At 34.6% G+C, this 23,203-nt stretch overlaps 2 protein-coding genes across 2 annotated transcripts; both read left to right on the top strand.

Annotated features, from left to right (window-relative positions):
* Positions 1–2,304: 2,304 nt before the first annotated feature.
* On the top strand, positions 2,305–3,564 carry LOC130975907 (F-box protein CPR1-like). Its single transcript, XM_057900624.1, has one exon. It carries the CDS (start codon positions 2,305–2,307, stop codon positions 3,562–3,564), a length of 1,260 nt encoding a protein of 419 aa, XP_057756607.1.
* A 9,785-nt stretch (positions 3,565–13,349) lies between these two features.
* LOC130975906 (F-box protein CPR1-like) lies at positions 13,350–13,982 on the top strand. Its single transcript, XM_057900623.1, has one exon. It carries the CDS (start codon positions 13,350–13,352, stop codon positions 13,980–13,982), a length of 633 nt encoding a protein of 210 aa, XP_057756606.1.
* Positions 13,983–23,203: the final 9,221 nt, after the last annotated feature.

The raw sequence follows: 23,203 nt of genomic DNA, 5'->3' as shown, positions 1-23,203 counted from the left end.
AAAAGATTTAAACGAGTGATATATTAATAAACTAAAAGAAATATTGAATTAATTTTGTTGAGATCTTCAGTTGAAGTTTTTTAAAATTTAAATTTCTTAGAAAAATTAAAGGTGTCTTTCATCTACGTTTTTATTTTCTGTTTTTATTTTTAATATTTTATGTTTTCTGAAATTTATAATTTTCATTTTTTTGATAAAATTAAAAAAATAAAAAATAGTGAAAATAAAAACGTAAACCAAACGGAACCTAAACTTTCTATTTTCTTCTCCTTGAGTGTGGGGCGGACATCTCTTTCTCTTATACATCTTGGTATATGACCTTCTTGTTAGGAGAATTTTATATTGATTCATTTACTCAATTTTCTTGTTCGCTAGTCTAAGATATAGGATTCAAATCAATATAGCATGAAAAAGAGTATTTTGATGCAAGGGGGCATTTTATTTGTGGGTTTAAGAGCTATATGCCTATATATGAGATAGTGAATTTAGAAATGTTACACAAAAACATTTCAGTATATGAAAATTGAAGAGTTAAAATTGGCCCTGCTTTTGCCAGAAAACTTCAAAGGACCTTATGCATATATATCTCACCTTGCTTATACATATCACTCACTATTGAGAAAATGCATACATGTCTCGTCTTGCATGAAGAAACTGTCGTTTTTGCTTATGACTTTTCACTTCAAACTTCAAACTTCAAAGTACTCAAATCTTCCTAAATCAGTTTGGTATTTTTTTTTTCTTTTTTACTTTTCTTTTCCCCCTTGGTTTGAAGTTTGAACTAAACAGAGGCATGTGCACTAGTGTAAACAACAGGTATTGTTGAATTCATTTAGCTCTATGTGTCACATCTAAATAGTTAAGGTTAACATTTCTACGTACTATTTTTTCTTCCGTTGTTATCAAATCTAATTTTATTATTTTATAGAAAAGTATAAAGAACCAAAAGTTTATCGGTCAAAAATTAAACAAAACTACATTAATTTATATTAATAATTAATTAATTTTAAATTTTTTAAATTGAAAATTTAAAAAATTTTAAATTGATTAAGTAAATCTAATTAAAACATATAAAAACTTTTCTTTTCTCTCTCACATTAACCTATCCACCTCCAACAATCACACACAGACCCCTCTCTCTTACATTAGCCCTCTCCGCCTCCCCACTGCGATCTACTCCTCTTTTATCACCAACATCCGACTCGTCGGATTCGTCACCGTAAGGAGATGTTGTGGAACGTAAGAAATGGATAATCATGGTAGAAGAGTGTGTTTTTCAAATATTTCATAGGACGTGGCATGGATACTATTGATGGTTATTGCTGAAGGGAGGCTGTGACGTTCAAGCTTTTATGTAAAGCATTACATGTTTAGTGATAAGTAGAATGCAATGCGACTTCAAGTGAGAAGGGGCTGGAATCCGTGTGTACTCGGTTTTGTTTTATTAGGGTATAGGGATAGTTATTATATTAGTAGTTAAAGGGTATGGATGTTGACTGTGACGTGGGAGGTTGTATTCATATTTCTTTTGGTTCTTTATGTTAGTTTTTTGACTATTATGATCTAGTTCTCTTTCATTGAATGCGCCTCTTTTGTGTTTGGACACACTCTTTTCTGGGATTTCATCACATTATAGGAAGAAATTCTACCTTATACGCAATTATTTTGGGATATTAGGTGCTGTTTTGATAAACTACATACTTGATCTTAACTAAAAGAAGTCCTTGAACAATTACAGAAATATAAAAAAAACATTCATTTAATATAAAAAAAAATCCTAATTCTTAACAAAAGAAACATCTAATTATATTTTAACAAAAATAATTAAATATCTATAAAATTTAAAAAAAAATATAAAATTTTTAAAGAAATAGAGACATTCACATTTGCAATACAAAAAATTTGAAAAATATATAAAAGAACATCCATTTAATATGAAAAAGAAATATTCTGATACTTAGTACAAGAAACATCCATATATATTAACTCGTAGAGATTTTGAATTCATCCAAAGGTATTTAGCTGGGTTTTGGCTGATATGCTTTTGGTTCCCTAACTTTACTCTTATTTTATACACTTTCAAAAAGAAATGCTTTACCATTTTATACAACTACAAATTAAATCTAAAAATACTATATTTAATTTTTTTTAAATAAATTAAACTTTTTTATTAAATTTAAAAAAAAAAAATACTTTTTGTTTTTGAATAGCCAATCTAAAAGTCACCAAAAAAAAGAATAGCCAATCTAAAACTCCCTTCCCTTCCCTTAGTATTATGTTTTCAAAGCAATTTCAAGTACCTATATGAATTGCGGAAATCTCAGCAATCCAAGCATGAATAAGAAGCAGCAACCGAAGCACACAGGGAATAAACCAAACAAACCAAAAGAGCAATCGGCCATGGAGAAGAAGAAGAATGACAAGAGCAAGAGCATTCACGACATCCTCCCTCTTGACCTGATTCAGAGAATTCTACTGCGGGTGCCGATCAGACATCTCGCTCGCCTCAGGTGCGTTTCCAAGCTCTGGTGCTCTCTAATTTCTGATCCTGACTTTGCGGAATTGCATTTTCACCACTCTCCCACCGCCACCAACGCATGCTTCTTCATGGAAAACCCCACTATGGCTTACTTGGTTTACTTAGACGACAATGATGCATCACAAAAAAAGGTGTGTCCCCCTTTCAAGAAGAAACCACCTTATGATTTTGCGGTCTTGGGATCCTGCAGAGGCTTTATTCTCTTGGATCAACACCCACATTTTCTTGTGGTATGGAACCCACTGACTGGATTCAGCAAAAGAATATCCTATTCTCATATTGTTCCTTGTCGTAAGTACCTTGACTTTAGGCTTTCCTACAGTGCGCGTCTGCATGGATTTGGTTATGATGCATCACAGGATGATTACTTAGTTGTTGTAGCTTGGAGGGATTGGGAAATACAATATCATTTGGAGTGCTTGTCCTTGAGAACCAATTCATGGATTAATCTTGATGTTGCACTCCCCAAACCCTTGGGTGTTTTTGATAGCTTTTCTTGTGGGTTGTTCTTGAAAGGTGCTATTCATTGGCTGCCTTTCACTCTCACAGCTTACAGGGATGCTATTCTTATCTTTGATATGAAGGAGAGGACTTTCTCAAGGATATCTGGGCCGGAACAACCTGTAATGAGTGCATGCTCCTATCGAAGACTCGCCCTACTAGGAGGCTGCCTAGCCTTGTATTATCGCAATTATGATAGCTGTAATACTCACATATGGGTGATGAAAGAATATAAAGTGCACTCATCTTGGACTCTCTATCAAATTCCTTACAAAGTCTTTCGGCCATTGTGCTTATCCAGTAATGGTGATATTATTGGAAGAGGTTATACTTCGGATGATAAAGTAGGGTACTTCATATATAATGTCAGAGAAGACCTGCTCAAGCATTTTAAAAATCTTTGTTGTCCACTTTCCATCCATCAAGCCGATACTATGTATACAGAGTCTCTCTTGCCACTCCCGAGTGACATTAAGGATAAGGATAACAATAAGAATGAGGAGGAGGAGGAAAACGGTATGTAAACTATTCTCCTATGCTTTGCACCAATCTATTCCTGTTAGTTTTCATTGCATAATTGCATTGTGATTAATAAAAATGTAATGAGCAATTTGCATTTTGCATCAAGTTCCAATCAAATGTGACTTTTGTATATGGATGGTGAAATTTGAATTTATCAATGCTTAGGGAATCATTGATCACGGTCTTGGTTCCTAAAGTCTGGTCTTGTGGTGAGGGATTTTAACTTTTTTAAGTTATTTCTTTTTTCATTTGTAGTGCAAGGTGATCTTTTCTGAAGGCCATAGCCATCAGAATAAAAAAGATGTCAAACAAGGAGAGAGAATTCGGAGAGATTGACTGAACAACTGAGACACTTAATTCTATTGTAAATAAAGTGTAGGATTGACAAGTTGAGTTGGAAGAAGCATCTAGAGAATTTTATTTTATTTTGCTTTTACTTTAGAGTATGATTTCCTTTCCAACTATGGATGTCAAAAACTGAAACATTTGAAAGTGCAAATATAGCTTCTTCTAGTTAAATTCAATGTTTTTTATTAAATATTATACTAAAATCTCTTATATTATTTGCTTTATCTTTATTCACATCAGTATGAGATTTAACATATAAACCAATTGTTAATTTTTCAGTTCAGTTTGGTCTTTATTAGTAAGTATTTCATTATTTTCTTTGTTGGGATTACAGTTGGGATATTTGTATTTGCCACTTAAATTCTTCATTGTTCATATGGCATGTGCTCGTAAGTCTTTTTTTTTATGGTAGGTTAATTAATTGAACCACGTTAAGTTTTCTATTTTCATCTTATTTTTTGTTGTATCTGGTAATGAAACCCTATAGCATGTTGATACATTTGCTATATTGATGTAACTTTTATATTTTATGTATATCTTTCAATTTGATTTTATTCAGGTACTTCCTAGTTTTAAGATTAGCTTTTAGATATATTTTTAAACTGAGGTGTGGGGACTAAGAACAGTCCTGTGTTCTTTACTCTTCTTTGCCCTGTTTTTTTTTCCGACTTCTATAAAAATATCATAGCAAATGAAGACTTAACTTGCTAGCTTTCTTTTTCTTGTAACCCCCTTCTGAATGTGTAACAGAAGATGGAATTTATTGTACTCTGAAATTAATAGGGAAAAAAAAGGGATGGCTGAGATTCATGAGCAGAATTAGATACAAATAAATCTTTAAGACCAAAATGTTAAATATGAAGTCAAGCATGTTATTCTGGTGTTGAAGAGTTAGAGATGAGGTGATGAATGCTGAAATGTTCCAGAAAAATAATATCTCGGACTATGCCGTTAAGTGCTTAATTTACACTTTATTGGCTTGTTTAATTTAACATGTGTTTTATCTTCACCTTTCTACCACAGAAAGCGACTAACAGAATTTTGTGGTGAACCTAGAGCACAGTTCCCATCCATGTATAAGTGCTCAATGAATACGTTTTTGCTTGTTTTGTTTATTTATTATTGATATTCCTTCATTTCACTTTGAAACTGTTATGGCAGTGTCTAGAAAAAGCTACCCATATAAAAAAAAGATCATGCTTTAATCCACACTATTTAATACTTTGTCCAAAGTGCAACATGGAGGAATCCTTTGAAACAGGTCTATTTTATATTTTTGAGAGTTTAGATTAATGAAGAGTAAACGATTTTGATGACCTAATACTTTATTCGGTGCAGCAAAAGACAGAGAAAAAACTTGTAGCAAAATAAGAAAACAGCCATATCTACCACCATCACAAAATTACTTAACTACAACAAAACCAGAAATTCCAATATGAACAAACTATAGTTATTCTCAAATGCACTTATTTTGGCTGGTAATTCTGCCTGCATCTCTCAGGAACCTAGACATAGGAGTATCTTATTTTTGGCTACTTCGGCGGTTTTTTATTTGGTTGCATAGGTGTAACACTAGTAAGTAGTCATTGTATGGTATTGTATGCTATGTCAATAACTCAATACTATAATTAAGAGTAAAGATTCAATTAGGCTTTTGTCTATAATTACTCAATCTTTTTATTTTAGGACAATGTGACCCTCCTATTAAAATATCGGTTAAATAATAATGAAATTAGTTTTGTAGAAGTTTTATTTGTAATTTTTGAAGAATTTTAAATCTTACAAAATTCTTTCAATAGTATTTTTAACTATGATCATTACTATCACTATATTTTTCATCCTTATCATTATCATTTCTATCTCTACTATTTCTACTGTGTAACTAACTTTATCACCATCGTTATCTCCTCTACGGTCACCATCACCAATACAAATATTATCAATATTAATGTTATCTAATTTCATTTCTTATTCGATGCTATTTTTTTTAAAAGGTCTTTGTACTGTAATAATTTTTTTTATGTGACATCATTTCAAGCAATGGTCTTCCACCGGTGAAAGAATTTTTTAAAAATAAACTTATTAATAGTTTGTGCGAGTTTAAGACTCCACAAAATATAATTAAAACCCTTCACAAAACTAATCTTTTTTACTAGTTAATAGATTTTTTTATCGGAGGAATCATATGGTATAAAATAAAAAGATTGAGGGCTAAAGTGTCTCTTTCTTTTATTTTGAATAAGAGGCACCTTGTTATTTGTAAAAATGGACAAGAATTGGATTGGATCTTTATCCCTACTTAACTACTAAATCATTTATCATATAATGTATATTTTTATACATATTATTTTCATATTTTACACATTATTTTCGTGTATATTTTAGTTTTATGTCATGGTAAATTTTAAAATATTACATTTAACTATAATTTTATAGTATTTTAGAATGTTTGAAAATATTTTAGATGATTTTGGAATGTTCTAGAATATTTTAAAAGATATCGAAAGACTCAAAAAAAATCTTAGAAAACTCTAAAAAAGATACATAATTTTAAAAGAGTGTAGCTATATATAACAATATGAAGAATAGTGTTGAACTGGAATAATCTAAAAATATTTAGAAAAATATAGTAGGTGAGATATTTATAATAAAGATTCTAGACACTTAATCTGGACTATTGATTAAAGGAAAAACTACCATCTGTACCCATCAACTTTACGAACGCTGACAAAAGTACCCATGGAAGAAGAAAAGTGACCTTGTACCCATGAAAGGCTGGATCCGTCTGTCGATAGTACCCGAACGTCATTAAAACGTTAGCTCCGTTAAGTTAAAAGCCAACGTGGAACGTTAACTGCTTACCTGGCTTTTGAATTTTAATTTTAATTTTTTTAAGAACTTTCCTGGTGGATATAGGAGAGAGAGAGAAACGTTAGATTCACTTCGCGCCATTCCATCTTCTTCCTCACCACCCTTATGCATGCCCTAGTAGAGTGAGAGACGCGAACCACGTACTGGAGCGACGCCACCAAACAAGCCGGCCAACCACCTCCGTCCGCCCAAAACACCACCGGCGACCAGCATCACCCAATCGTTCTTCCATTTTCTTCTCCTTTGCGGGTAGTTACTCTGTCTCAGCGCGAACAGTCCCTGCTCTGCATCTTCCAATCCGATGTGACCGCCGCTCCTCCACGTCGCCCAATTTCTTCATCCTTCCCTCTCATCAGCGCAGGTTCAATTCCCTTTCACTACTTCCCTGTCTTTCTTCTCTTTAATTTTGTTGCTTTTTCATTCCGTTTTAGTGACCTGGGTATGTTAAGTTACATGATTTCTGTGTTTTATTGTTCACTTGTTTGCTGTGGCTGAATTTTCTGGGTTGCTTGACGCCAACATAGAACTAAACACGTTGTCTGAATTTGCTGCACACCACATGTTCGATATATCGCCTGAATGAAGTTTTTTATTTAAAACTTATATCTGATCAGTATAGGGCTTAACCTATATATTGGGCTGATGAATAAGTTTAGTTAAAATTTCAAATAATGGGACGATTTCTAGGCGATCTTGTTGCTTATCGAGCTACGGGAAATGGCCATATGGAACTCTTGGCAGGTTTGTTCAAATTTCACTTTATAAGAACTTGTCATGTTTGCATTTTTTGTTGGAATTCGTTCTGCAACATTATCCTATTAGGTGATTTCAGCAGTAGCTTAACTAGCTATGTTAAATAAGGTGGATGTAATATCATCATGAAACAAAGAAGCAATGATTTTTAAATTCAGTTTTCAATTTTTAAACAAAGAAGCAATTGTTTATAGGTTTATTAAATTTTCTTTTTTCTCTTTATCAGTGTATTGGATGAGTCCACAAATGTACCTTATCAATATAATAGCTATAGTGCCTTTTGTGATTTTGTTTATTAGTGGAATCAGTAGAACATGTAGTTGGGTACATCTAGTTGAGTGATATAGCTTTTACAAGATTTATACTATTATTCAAAAAGTAGTACTTTGTATTCATACTATCTATTGCAGTTTAGCTTCTCTTATTGCTTGTCTCAAATAAAGTGCAACTGTATACTGAACTTTTTAATGATGATTGTGATTAAACTTTGGTCATGCGCTAGTTGAATGTCCTTGTTGAAATAGTAGGTGTATTGATATGGACTGTTCATTCTTTTTTTTTTTTGACAGAAATGGTTACCACGACACATATCACGTTAATAATACACCATAGAGGTATACTTGAAAGGGGATCGGATGGCAAGTTATGTTATGCAGAAGGTGAAATTACTGAGGTGGAGAGAGTTAACGTGGATACTCTGAATGGCTTCTTTATTAGTGACCTCCTGAAAGACATTGGGTATCCAATCATCTCCGATTTCTACTGGCGACAGCCTGGAATGGAAATTGAGGGTGGTTTGAGGCTTCTGCGACTTGACATGGATGTCGTTAAGATGTATGAAGCTGCTGTGGAGAATGGACATAAGATTAAATTATACACAGAGCACCCAATTAGCCAAGCAGATGTTGTAGATACGAATGAAGAAGCTGGTGTACAAGCACCTGATCAGGTTAATGTAACTCCATCAAGGAGGAGGAGGAAAGTTTGTGTCAGGAGGACTCCAACTCCAAAGAAGGCAACAGGTCCAAGAAGAATTCTTCACCTGGAAGGGGTACATACTGAAGCCCAAATTACAGAGGAGACCCATGGTATAGAAAAGGCCCAACCAGATGCCAGCCCAAATCAATCAGTTCCAGCTGCACCAAACACAGTTAATGTATCTGAAGAATCTGCTACACCAAACACAGTTCCAGCACCATCTATTCCGCTTGACAACAATGCCCAGCCAAAGTCACCAACATACACAGAGCCACCCTCTACCTCTGATGATCCACAAGACGAATTCCTTACCCAATATGTTCCTTTACCACAGAATCAACCCTCCTCCCAAGCCATGCCTGAACCGCATCCAACCCCCCCACCCAACACCCCTTCTACCAACCCATCCGCCACAGTAAATGCCCCAGAAACACAGAATAACAACACAGAGGAGGGTACTAGAGGTAGTAGGAGAAAACAGATAAGGAGATCTACTAAGAGACCCCTTCCAACTGGACAAACATTTATCCCTAATGCAGATCCGAATCAACCTCCGTCAGTATTTATTCCGGTGGATGGGGGAGAATATTCAGATGATGAAGCTGGTGTTCATTGCTATGAGTCAGAGGGCCTCCACAGCATTGGAAGTGATGAGGATGACCAGGGAAGGTCATTTCCACAGGGCAATGCCGATGCACCTGTTAAGGAGGTGAGGCTGGAGCTTGAAATGGAGTTCGAGACTCTGCAACAGTTCAAGAAAGCTGTAAGAAAGTTCAATATTAACCTTAGAAGAAGTATTTTTTTCCCAAGGATTGATTCAACAAGATGTAAAGCTATCTGTTATGATGAAAACTGCCCGTGGCAAATTTATTGTGCCAAGAGGTCATGTCCGGTGAGTTATCAAGTCAAAACCTTTGTCAATGAGCATACTTGCCCACGGAACTTGCATTGTAAATCTGCCAATGGAAAATGGGTAGTTGATGAGTTGGAAGAGAAAATAAGGAATCAACCTGATATGACAGTCAAGGATGCTGAGAACTACTTCAGAACTGAGTTTGATGTGCTTGTAAACGAAAGAAAAATTTATAGGTCAATGGCAACAGCAAGAGAAAGGATTGAGGGTTCCGAGGCTGCACAATATCTTAGGCTTCGTGACTATTCCAATGAGATACTGAAAACAAATCCAGGTAGTACAGTAAGGATACATACATCTCCTATGCCTGGGTTGGAGAGTTTCTTATTTAAGAGAATTTATGTTTGTCTGAATGCATGCAAGAGAGGATTCGTTGAGGGATGTCGACCTTTTATAGGACTAGATGGCACATTTCTAAGAGGATACTATGGAGGCCAGTTACTTACTGCTATTGGAGCCGATGCAAATAATCATATCTTCCCAATAGCATATGCAATCGTTGAGTCAGAGAACAAGGACAGTTGGAAATGGTTCTTGGAGCTCCTACAGGATGATGTCGGCGACCATGCAGCAAATGGCTTTAACCTCATGTCGGACATGCAAAAGGTAAATATATTGTATTTATTCGAAACTGTTTTAACTGACTAATTGAGTAAAGCTTAGTCAGGTTAATTAGTAGTTGTAATTCGCTAAACTCAGTACTCTGTATCTGGTTGTGTATAATTTAAGTTGGTTGAATTGAAGGCATTTAATATTTTCTTTGTGTGATTTGTATATTTTTTAATTGATCTGCTTTCAGTTAGGTTGGTTGAATTGAAGGCATTTAATAGTCTCTGTGTGATTTGTATATATTTTGATTGGTCTGATTTCAGGAAATTTGGTTCTTAATTGAAAATGTGTTGATTGGTCTATGTTAATTGTTCTGAATTTAGTTTAGTTGATTCAATTGATTTCATTTAGTTCAGTATCAAATTTTAGTCTAAACCTCACCTTGTGAAGGAGTTTATTGATTTATATTCAGCTATCTTAGTCTTTTATCCGTTGTATGGTCAGGGGCTAATTCCAGCAGTGAAGGATATCATGCCAGGTGCACATCACAGATTCTGTGCCATGCATATCTATCAGAACTTTAGAAAACAATGGCCAGACTTAGAAATGAAGGCTGCACTGTGGGCATGCTCAAAGGCTACTACACCACAAGAGTTTGAACAAGCAATGGGGAGGGAAACCACTATCCATTATTGCCTCCAGTGTATAGGAAGCCTATTGGGAGACCTACTAAAAAGAGAGACGCTCGTAGAGATGGTCCTAGAGAGAATCCTGATCCCCATAGAGCAAAGAGGAGATATGGCCCCATTAAATGTACATATTGTCTGAAGGTATAACCTTATATTCCATATCTCATTTGTTTACTTCTGCATATTGGTTGTATTGTAAAAAAATTAAAATTGCAATTATTGCTACTGTTTTCTCAGACTGGTCATAACAGCAGAGGATGTGACAAGAAGAAAGAAGCTATGGCTAGTGGAGGAGCTGCATCAGGTAGTGGTCGTCAGCATCAGGGTCCAGCAGTGAGATCTGAAGGTATGGGTGTTGATGATCATGATGAGGATGCTGCCAGAGAGCAAGAGATGTATTGGGAAGAGACTTTGGAGGCAGCAGATGCAGAAGCATCAGCTTCAGATTCACCCAGTATAAGTTATTTATATCCACTCTCTTCTTATACTTATTGGCATGAGGATAAATTTATGTTGCATTAAAATTTGAGCTAATGCAATTATCAACATTTATAGGTGAATGTTGATGATCTGAACTGTGTGAATCCTTCTGAAGAACCTATGGCAGCAAGACCTCCACCTTCTAATACCTCTACTGCATATGTGCCACCAGCTCCTATCATAAAACCAACCATGTCCAAGAGACCAATTAGGAGGAGAAATATTAAGAGGCCACCACCATCACAACCTTCTCCACTCAGACCTGCCCCACCACAACCTACTCCCATAACGCCTACCACACCACAACCTTCTGTTGTTAGGCCTACATCACCAACTAACCAACCGCCTCCAAGAGTTACCAGACAAACAATGCATGCTGCAACCCGAGGTACCACTACACGATTTATGCAATTCATGCCAACTCCACCATCCACAATTCAAAAACCAGGCAGATGGCCAGTATCGGGGTTCCGTCCACCAACAGGAGCATCTTCAAGTGGCAACAACAACGGAGTTTCCAGTGGCAGCAGCAACTCCACACCCAACAAATAGGATTTTCTTGTGTGAATTTGTTTTTTGATGAAGTACTTACTGTAATGAGAGCTCTATGAACTCTTATATTATGGTTTTTTTTGTAACTTATGCCTAGTAATTAAACAACACAACTTGATGCTTTCATGTTCATGGTTTGTAAATGTTCTATTAGGTACATTTGATTTGTTACTGCTACATCAAACTCATATCCTCCTTTTGAGGCTTTTGTTGATAACTGCATATGAGTAAATTACTTCAGGGTTTATTATATCTTATGGAATGAATATTTAGTTCCATTTTCAGGTTACAACTTTGCTATGTATTTTACAATACCATGTTTCTGGCTAGATTAAGACAGATCACGACATTTATATTTATTTTTTTGGTCAAAATTGAGTTAATTCCAATCCAACAGATATCAAATACATTAAAAATCATGGAGATTAATGTCATTACTCAACTTGACTTTTTCCACAACAAGTAAAGATAGTAACAGAGTTTCAAAGTTCATCATCATCGACACCCATCAGCTTCTAAATTCATCATCATTGAAACAAAAAAGGTGCACAAAAAGAACCCAGGACAACATACACCATAAGCACAGTTACATATTGATTAGTTGGAGTAGATTCAGCCCTACACAAATCAGTAAACTCAAAAAAATAGTTATAATCCATGACCTAATACTTCTAATTTCACCCTGGAGCTTCCCTATCTTTAACAAGATCTTCACACTATTCTCTTCAATCTCTCTTCTTTGCCCACTGAGATTGACCTCATGGTTACTACAGGAGCTATCTTGATTTTTTCTAACAAGGGCTCTTGCCAGTCCTTCCCATCCTCCGTCAATCTCATCCACCCATACAAAATACTTGCAATCCATCGTCTGTAGTGTGAAAGGGAGGAATAAGGAATCATTCAAAATAAGTTAATTTGATCAGAAGCACAAAAACAAAAAGACTTACCTTCCATAGAGGGCACCTTATGAACCATCTCCCAGGATTTGTTAAGGTTCCAGATTGTAGCAACACCACACCTTGTCCACAAAAGCATCTCCCAGACAAAGTCTTCTCTTCACCCCTCTTGGAAGACGAAGTCCCTTCTTCGCTGATGCTTCCATTCGAAGAACATTGCTTACCTCTGCTTCTCCTAGACATTCTAGGGTTTTGAAATTGAAATTGGGGAATCAGTTGAAGATAAATTAGGGGAATGGGTGATGTTATAACCGTATATTTATGCTTGGACACGTTAGACTGCTGATTCAATGCCAGGTAAGCAGTTAACGTTCCACGTTGGCTTTTAACTTAACAGAGCTAACGTTTTAATGACGTTCGGGTACTATCGACAGACGGATCCAGCCTTTCATGGGTACAAGGTCACTTTTCTTCTTCCATGGGTACTTTTGTCAGCGTTCGTAAAGTTGATGGGTACAAATGGTAGTTTTTCCATTGATTAAACTTAATCTTAATCGTTTATTAAGAAAGTGAATGACTATAAATAAAAACCAAAGTTAAAATTTGTGTGTAAATAATTTGTAACAAACACTTTATTAATAAAATATTATTTTCACTAAAGCTTTTTTATCTCTAGGGTTTCTTAGTCTTCTCCCTAAATATTGAGGATTAGATTTTCTTAGTTAACTCAAAAAGTTGAATAAGTGCAGTGATCGATCATGGAGAAGAAGAAGCAGAAGAGCATTAACGACATTCTTCCTCTTGACCTGATTCAGAGAATCTTACTGAGGATTCCGGTCAAACATCTCGGCCGCCTCAAGTGCGTTTCGAAGCTTTGGCACTCTCTTATTTCCGATCCAGACTTTGCGGAATCGCATCTTCACCTCTCTTTTGCACCCACCCATGCGTGCATCTACATAAAAAACTCCACGGAAGCTTACCTTGTTCACCTAGATGAAGCATTTAATGGCGACAATTACCAAGTAAAAGAGCTATCTTTCCCTTTCAAGAAGAAGCCAACTTCTGAGTTTCGTGTGATGGGATCCTGCAGAGGTTTTGTTCTCTTACACCAAGAGCCATACTATTTTGTAGTATGGAACCCACTCACCGGATTCAGCAATATTGTTCATCGTAGTATGGGCAGGTACTCTTATTTTCTCGATAATGCGATTCTATATGGATTTGGTTACGATGCGTCGCGGGATGACTACTTAGTTGTTGTAGCTTGGCAGGCCTGTGGGTGCCAACTCTTACATTGCTTTTCCTTCAAAACCAATTCATGTATTAGTCTTGATGTGCACTCCTCAAGCCGTTGGGTCTTACTGAGTGGCGATCTTGTGGGTTGTTCTTGAATGGCTCTATTCATTGGCCGTCTTTCTCTGGTATGAATGAAGCTCTACTTGTATTTGATTTGAAGGAAAGAAGTTTCTCAAAGATATCTCTGCCTGAACAACTCATAATGCGTGGTCCTACCACATTTGTCATACTAGGAGGGTGCCTAGCCTTGTATTGTCATTACTATCGTGAACGTAAAACACACATATGGGTGATGAAAGAATACAAAGTGAACTCATCTTGGACTTTGTATGTCATTCCTTGTTTAAAGTTTGATCTTCCATATGGTAGTGACATTATTGAAGTAGATCCTATTCTATCTATTCCGGCTAGATTATTAAACTTTGCCAAATATAATATCAGAGAAGAGCTGCTCCAACATTTTACATGTCCCCCTCATATTCGGTACTATTATTCTTACAACTATGCAAGTTACACTGTATATACAGAGAGTCTCTTGCTGCTCCCTAGTGATAGTACGCATAAAAATAAGAAGAACAATAATGTTATTTAACTATTCTGCTATGCTTTGCACCACATATTCCTGCTAGTTTTTATTACTTTGTGATTAATGTACAAGTACTGAGCAAGATGCATTGTGCATCAAGTTGCATTCAGATATCAAATGCTTGGGGGATTATTAATCATTGCCTTACTTTCTAAAGTCTAGTCTTGTGGTGAAGTTTTAGGGTTTAGCTCCTTTTCATTTCTAAAGCTGTGACCATGAAAATCTTATACATGTTTTGTTATTCTGCTAATTGCTATAGATAAATATACTTTTCTCATTGGTTGGATACTTGTATACTTTCAGTTACGATGTTAGTTTTGGCAACGCCAGAAATATTTTTAGCTGATGTGTATCCTTATAATGTTAGGCACATTACAATGAAATTAAACTCATCAGATTTATCTTAATGTCATACAAATAATCAATATGTAACTGATAAAATAGTCAAAAAAGCATTGGTAATTAACCAAGAACTGATGTAGAGGCTGAGGTGCTTACTTGAAGTAGGTGTTACAAAGGGCAAGTACATAACCTAATTTATAACTCAAGAAATAAAGAAGAAAAACTGGCGATGAAATTGGACATGCCGGTAGAGTTTCATACTTTCATAACAAATACAGTGAATTTTTCTCAAATTCCCCTGTTTAGTAAAGCAACTCTCAAAGACTCAAACACATCAAACACATTATTATTGATTATTGACCCTCAACCCACCAAGTAGCAACAAATTTAGTGTAAGGCTTCCAAGGAGCTGACACTTGAAATAGTATTGAATAGAAATAAAACAACATTAAAATGCTACAAAAGAATGATATATAACAGCTAATTAAGAAATCCATTTGATCTTATCTACTATAATAGTGATTGTAGTAAAATGTAACACAATTTATCATATTAAAAAGCAAATTATATATGTTTACTACATTACATTACATCAGAGTATCGTATATTAGAAGATGGGTCAAATTCAACAGTTAAAAAAAAAGTGGATAAAGAAGCTAAAGTATGCTGTATGTTAATGGGAACCAGTTAATGCTAGTTTCTTATTTGGATGAATTTATTTGTTTCTGAAAAAAAAAAAAAGCAATATATGGATGCTTTTGTTCAGTCAAAATCAATATCAAGATTATTGTTGATATAGTCGAGGACCACAATTGTTCTGGAAGCTAATCCCAGTTGCAGTCTTTGATGATCAGATGTTGGAGAGATGGCATTGCACCTTTCTCTAGTATTTATTCTTTGACACCCATCTCTTTCAAATGAAACACTTCAAGATTAGGGAAGCTTTTAGCCGCAAGGCTAAGAGAGTCTTCACCGAACATCCCTTTTGAGGTTACTTTGAGAATACGGAGGTTGGTAACTTCTCCTAGACTGTTCAAGAAACTGTAGCTAAAGTTAAGTTCATCAGAATCATACTTCATCATTATATTTATCTGGGGAATCTTTGAAGGAAATTCACGCGCCTTTAATGTCAATTCCTTAAAGTCCACTAGTTTTAGCTTTTCTAGATTCTTAAGGTGATGCAAGCCTTGTAATAGTTCATTCTCGGTACACTTACTTTTGGCATTCCACTCTAGTCCCAATTTTCTTAGTTTGGAGAATCTTCCATTAACAATGGAGGACATTGTCACTCCTTCTTCAAGAGTGACAAGTTGGAGGGTATGGAGACTCGGCAAATAATCTTTTCCTGATGTGTCAGGTGGAATGGTTTTACTAGTCACACATAACATCCTTTCAAGATGTCTCAATTTCTTGAGCCTCCATATTCCATGCTGGAGTTTATAATGGGAAGCAAGCTCAACAATTAAAGTCTCTAGATTCGGAAGGGTGCAGATTGGATCAGGATGATCCTCTTTTGGACAGTCTACACCCCAATTGAGTCTCAAGTATCTTAAATGGATGCACATACTCATATCCTGGTGTATAAGCTTTTGCAATTTTCAAGATTGTGTTACAAATTCTGCATTCTAAACTATGTTGTGGGATGTGAACACTATAACAGTCTTGTATCTCTATTTCTTTCATTTGGTTGTTTAATGGAATAGACTCCCCAAAAAAAAAAGATTGGTTGTTTAACAGCTAAAGATTGGGTAAAAAATATTGTAATGTTAAAATAATTATATCTGCCACGTATCTTTTTTTATAGAATTATTTTTAATTTTATATCATAAAAATTACTTCTATGCTATTATAAGAAATAAAATTAATTTTATACTATTCGGTTTAATAGACATTACATTTTGGAATTTATAATAGTTTAAGCATCAAGTTATGCAAAATTTAAGATGTTTTATTTTATCAATTACATAAATAAAATATACACTTTTTTTTTTAATTTTGTTCATTGTTAACACGATTAATTTGAAGTATTTACAAATAAATTATGGCAAACCCAAAAAGCAAAAAAAAAAAAAAAAATAGACGCTATATCACACAAAATTAATGTTTAATTACCCTATATGTCAAATTACAAAAATTTATTATGAAGAATGTAATAAAGCTTCTTAATGTTACGATAAGAATGGATAACCATGGAAGGTTTATGTTTCCTATGCTAAAAGGAACAATTCACATGACAAAGCAATTAATATAGTTTGAAAAAGTTGAATTTATTTGCCTATAAAAGCATAGACGAGGCAAATGGTTTTGACACACAAAAACAATAAACAAATCACTTCTCTCTTTTTCTTTATGTTGCTAATACTTTCTCTCTCTTTATATTAAATTTTTCTCCTCCCTCTTTCATACGCTACTAATATATAATAGTAATAAATATATAAGTTTCTTTTATTATAATATTATGATAATTATATTAGTGCATATCAAAGCTAGAGTCCTCTATTTATACTTATTTACTTTATATATCTTCATTAGTTATTTATTTATTTTACAACACGTTATCAGCACGAGTCTCTGATCAAATCTTTAGGAAGACTCAGGTAATATTTTTATTATGTCGAAACTCTCTCATCTTGAATTCAATGCTCTTGATATATCTGGAAACAATTATTTACCATGGATATTAGATGCTGAAATCCACCTTGATTCAATGGATCTTGAAGATACCATTGAGGCTGAAAATAATACATCCCAGAAGGATAAAGATAAAGCCATATTTTTCCTTCGTCATCATCTTGAAGTATGATTGAAAAAATGAATACCCCACATTAAAAGATCCTGCAGATATGTGGAAAGACCTTGAAAAAGGTATAATCATGAAAAAACGGTGATACTTCCTCAAACCCGATATGTTAGAGAAAATTTTCTCGACCTTCCATGCCTCTCGAATGTGCTCCTGCAGCAGCAGTATCGAGAAAAAGAATTTAAAAAATATTCTGAGTTAATTTCTTGCCTTCTTGTTGCCGAACGCAACAATGAGTTGTTATTGAAAAATCATGAAGCGCGCCCAGCTGGCGCCGCCCCATTTTCTGAAGTAAATGTGGCAAATCATTACCCCATAAGAGGTAAATGGCAAGTTTTTAATAACAAGAAAAATTATGGAAGGAAAAAGAATTATGTTCAAAAGAGAGGATCTCACCAGAAGTGGGATAAAGAAAAGAATATCGGGCAGAATAAATCAACAGAGGAGAAGTGTTTCCGTTGTGGTGAAAAGGGCCATTGGTCTCGTACCTGTCGTACCCCAAGGCACCTAGTCGATCTTTATCAGGCATCTTTGAAAAAGAACGACAAAGGAAAGGAAACAAATTTTGTTTCAAATGATGCTGAGAACTCCACCACTCATTATGATGTATCTGATTTCTTTGAGGATCCCGAAGGAAATATTGGTCATTTGATCAATGATGGAATATTTTAATATGTGAGATTGTGAAGTATTTATGTAAATAAATAATGTAAAGAACTTATTGTTAAGTTTTATTTTCTATGTATTTAAGTTTTAAATGTGATGTATATAAATAATGAAATTTTAATGTTTATGAATTTTGAAATTATTAAATGTGTCAAATTTTAAAGTAAAATTTTAGTATATGACATTATTTTATGTATAGTGTTCCTTAGAGAAATAATTCTGATCAAGCATTCAATTTAACTGTGCATACTACTCATTTTATTATTATTTGTTTTTGAAGAAAATGGCAAGGATATGTAATGAAGATGTATGCCTTGCGGATAGTGCAAGTTCGCACACTATTCTCAAAAGTGATATATATTTTACCCATCTTGTGCCAAAAGAAGAATATGTTAATACTATTATTGGCTCAGGCAATGTGATTGAAGGCTCCGGAAGAGCTATAATTTTGTTTCCTGGAGGAACAAAATTTATAATAAATAATCACTATTATCTACCAAGTCTTTGAGGAACTTGTTGAGTTTCAAAGATATTCGCCGAAATGGATATCATGTTGAAACTATGAATGAGGGAAATCATGAGTATTTATATATCACAACTCATGATTCAAATAAGAAAGTTATATTAGAAAAATTACCCTCTCTTTCATCTGGGTTGTATTATACCAAGATTAGTGCAATTGAATCACATGCCACTGTAAACCAGAAGTTTACTAGCCCAAATGAATTCATAACTTGGCACGACCGATTGGGTCACCCGGGAACAACCATGATGAGGAGAATTATTGAAAACTCTCATGGACATTCACTAAAGAACCAGAAGATTCTTAAAACTAGTGAATTTTGTTGTGCTGCATGTTCTCAGGGAAAGCTAATTTTAAAGCCATCACCAGTAAAGATTGGATTTGAGTCCCCTGAATTCCTAGAAAGGATTCAAGGTGATATATGTGGACCTATTCATCCACCATGTGGATCTTTTAGATATTTTATGGTCCTGATAGACGCATCTTCGAGATGGTCACATGTGTGCTTATTATCTTCTCGCAACCTGGCGTTTACGAGATTACTGGCTCAAATTATTCGATTAAAAGCACAATTTCCAGAAAATCCAATTAAAGCAATTCGTCTTGATAATGCTGGTGAATTTACTTCCTAAGCTTTTGATGCTTATTGTATGGCTAATGGAATAAGTGCTGAATATCCAGTAGCTTATGTTCACACACAAAATGGGTTAGCAGAATCACTTATTAAGCGCCTCCAATTAATTGCTAGACCCTTGCTTATGAGAACAAATCTCCCAACCTCGGTTTGGGGGCATGCTATTTTACATGCCGCGACACTTATTCGTTTGAGGCCAACGAGTTATCATCAATTCTCTCCTATACAGTTAGCTTTTGGCCAGCAGCCAAATGTTTCCCATTTAAGAATATTTGGGTGTGCGATATATGTTCCCATTGCACCACCTAATCGCACCAAAATGGGACCCCAAAGAAAATTGGGAATATATGTTGGATATGATTCTCCCTCTATAGTGAGGTATCTTGAGATACAAACTGGAGATGTATTTAAAGCCAGGTTTGCGGATTGTCATTTTGATGAATCAAAATTTCCAACATTAGGGGGAGAGAATAAGCTTCCTGAAAAGGAACTTAATTGGAATGCATCATCGTTGATGCATTTAGATCATCGATCAGGGCAATGTGAACTAGAAGTTCAAAAGATTATACATTTGCAAAGAATAGCAAATGAATTGCCTGATGCATTTTTCGATACAAAGAGGATAACCAAATCTTATATACCAGCGGAAAATGCCTCAATTCGAATTGACGTCCCAGTAGGACAAGTAGCCACTGAAGCAAATTCACGCCAGAAGCGTGGCAGGGCGGAAAATGCCCCAATTCGAATTGATGTCCCAGTAGGACAAATAGCCACGGAAGCAAATACACGCCAGAAGCGTGGCAGGCCTGTCGGTTCCAAAGATAAAAATCCTCGAAAGAGAAAAGAGGTAAATACGATTCCTGTTGAAAAAGACATAGTAAAGACACCGGCAGTTGTCCAAAATTCTGATATAACGCCAGAAGACGTTCAGGTACCTGAAAATTGTGAAAATGATGAGATCTCAATAAATTATGTCTTTACAGGTGAGAAATGGGACCGAAATAAGACAATTGTCAATGAAATATTTGCATATAATGTGGCATCAAATATCATGCATGAAAATAAGGATCTTGAGCCAAGATCAGTTGAAGAATGTTGACAAAGAAATGATTGGCCAAAATGGGAAGCAGCCATGAAGGCTGAATTAGACTCACTTGCAAAACGTGAAGTCTTTGGACCTGTAGTCCATACACCTGAAGATGTAAAACCTGTTGGATATAAGTGGGTATTTGTGAAAAAACGAAATGAGAAAAATGAAGTTGTGCGCTACAAAGCCCGACTTGTGGCACAAGGTTTTTCACAAAGGCCCGGTATAGATTATGAAAAAACGTATTCCCCTGTAGTGGATGCGATAACTTTGCGTTATTTGGTCAGCTTATCTGCATATCATAAACTGCATATGCATTTAATGGATGTGGTAACAGTCTATTTATACGGCTCATTAGATCGGGATATCTATATGAAAGTCCTTGAAGGATTAAAGATATCTAAACCATCCAATGAATATTCGCAAGGATTATACTCAGTTAAATTGCAAAGATCTTGATATGGTCTAAAGCAATCTGGACGAATGTGGTATAATCGTCTTACTGAGTATCTGACCAAAAATGAATTTAAGAATGATGATATCTGTCCATGTGTTTTTATAAAGAAAACTACATCTGGGTTCATTATAATTGCTGTGTACGTTGATGATTTAAATACCATTGGGACTCCTGAAGAGATTCCAACAATTATAAAAACTCTAAAAGAAGAGTTTGAGATGAAAGATCTTGGAAAGACTAAATTTTGTCTCGACCTGCAGATCGAGCATATAAAAGACGGAATCTTTATTCATCAAACAACATACACAGAAAAGATCTTGAAGAGATTTTATATGGATAAGTCACACCCATTAAGTACTCCAATGATTGTAAGATCTTTAGATGTGAAAAAGGATCAATTCCGTCCTAAAGAAGAAAATGAAGATATCCTTGGTCCTGAAGTACCATACCTTAGTGCAATTGGAGCACTAATGTATCTTGCTAATAATACGCGACCTGACATATCATTCGCGGTGAATTTACTAGCAAGGTATAGTTCCTCTCCAACCAGAAGACATTGGAGTGGAATCAAACAAATCTTTCGATATCTTCATGGGACGGTTGATATGAGATTGTTTTATCCCTATGGATCCAAGTCACAATTAGTTGGCTATGCGGATGCTGGATACTTGTCTGATCCACATAAAGGGAGATCTCAAACAGGATACCTGTTCACATATGGTGGAACAGCTATATCATGGAGGTCCACGAAACAGACGATTGCTGCAACATCCTCTAATCATGCCGAAATACTAGCAATTCATGAAGCTAGTCGCGAGTGTTTTTGGCTGAGGAGTCTGATTCAATATATTCTGTCATCATGTGGACTGATTGATCATAAGATAGCTCCAACTGTCCTGTTTGAAGATAATACAGCATGCATTGCTCAACTTAAAGGCGGATACATTAAAGGCGATAGAACAAAGCACATTTCTCACAAATTCTTCTTCACTCATGATCTTCAAAATCAAGGGACAATTGATGTCCAACAAATCCGTTCAAGTGACAATCTGGCAGATTTATTTACAAAGTCACTCCCAAAATCCTCCTTTAAAAGATTGGTACATGAGATTGGGATGCGCCGATTTCGAGACGTTAAATAATGTCAGCAAGAGGGGGAGACTGTACTCTTTTTCCTTGGTCAGGTTTTTTCCCATTGGGTTTTTTTTGACAAGGTTTTTAATGAGGCAGTCCCCATCACAAAGGATATTGTACTCTTTTTCCTTCACTAAGGTTTTTCCCACAGGGTTTTCTTTAGTAAGGTTTTAACGAGGCAATAATCCTAAATGGTCATCCAAGGGGGAGTGTTACGATAAGAATGGATGACCATGGAAGGTTTATGTTTCCTATGCTAAAAGGAACAATTCACATGACAAAGCAATTAATATAGTTTGAAAAAGTTGAATTTATTTGCCTATAAAAACATAGACGAGGCAAATGGTTTTGACACACAAAAACAATAAACAAATCACTTCTCTCTTTTTCTTTATGTTGCTAATACTTTCTCTCTCTTTATATTAAATTTTTCTCCTCCCTCTTTCATACGCTACTAATATATAATAGTAATAAATATATAAGTTTCTTCTATTATAATATTATGATAATTATATTAGTGCATATCAAAGCTAGAGTCTTCTATTTATACTTATTTACTTTATATATCTTCATTAGTTATTTATTTATTTTACAACACTTAAGGCAGTTTTTTTGCACATACAATATAGTGGAATAGAAGACAATTTAAGCTTTTCACTGTGTATATAAATATATATTTTTTAAATCATTTTTAATATATATTTAATATTTTAATATATATTTTAAGTAAATAAATAATTTAATAATTATTTTTTAATATACACTTAACATAATTATTATTATGTTACATTTTTAAAAAATAATATATCTAAAATAAAGTGACAATTAAATTTTTAAAAATATTAACTTTAAATTAATTTAAGAAAAGACAAAATATCGATTAGTCTAAAAGTTAAAATCTTCATAAACCTAATTATTACTTTATTCTATATCTAACATAAGAGTTTAAAAAACTAGAAAATAATTTATCCTTTTATATTCTTAAAAGCCAATCTTTTTATTATTACCCATAAGTTTACAAAATAACAATTTGGGGTTTAAATTTTAGTACTTTCTAAGTTAAAAAAAAATCCCTTGTGTTGAGAAG

This window comes from Arachis stenosperma, chromosome 4 (assembly GCF_014773155.1).
Source record: "Arachis stenosperma cultivar V10309 chromosome 4, arast.V10309.gnm1.PFL2, whole genome shotgun sequence".
Classification (NCBI taxonomy): Eukaryota; Viridiplantae; Streptophyta; class Magnoliopsida; order Fabales; family Fabaceae; genus Arachis; species Arachis stenosperma.
Note: the sequence above shows the minus strand (reverse complement) of the source record. Positions and strands in the feature narration are given on the sequence as shown.

Excerpts from the sequence above, each read along its gene's own strand:
- LOC130975907 (XM_057900624.1), top strand. The coding sequence starts at position 2,305 with ATGAATTGCGGAAATCTCAGCAATCCAAGCATGAATAAGAAGCAGCAA.
- LOC130975906 (XM_057900623.1), top strand. The coding sequence starts at position 13,350 with ATGGAGAAGAAGAAGCAGAAGAGCATTAACGACATTCTTCCTCTTGAC.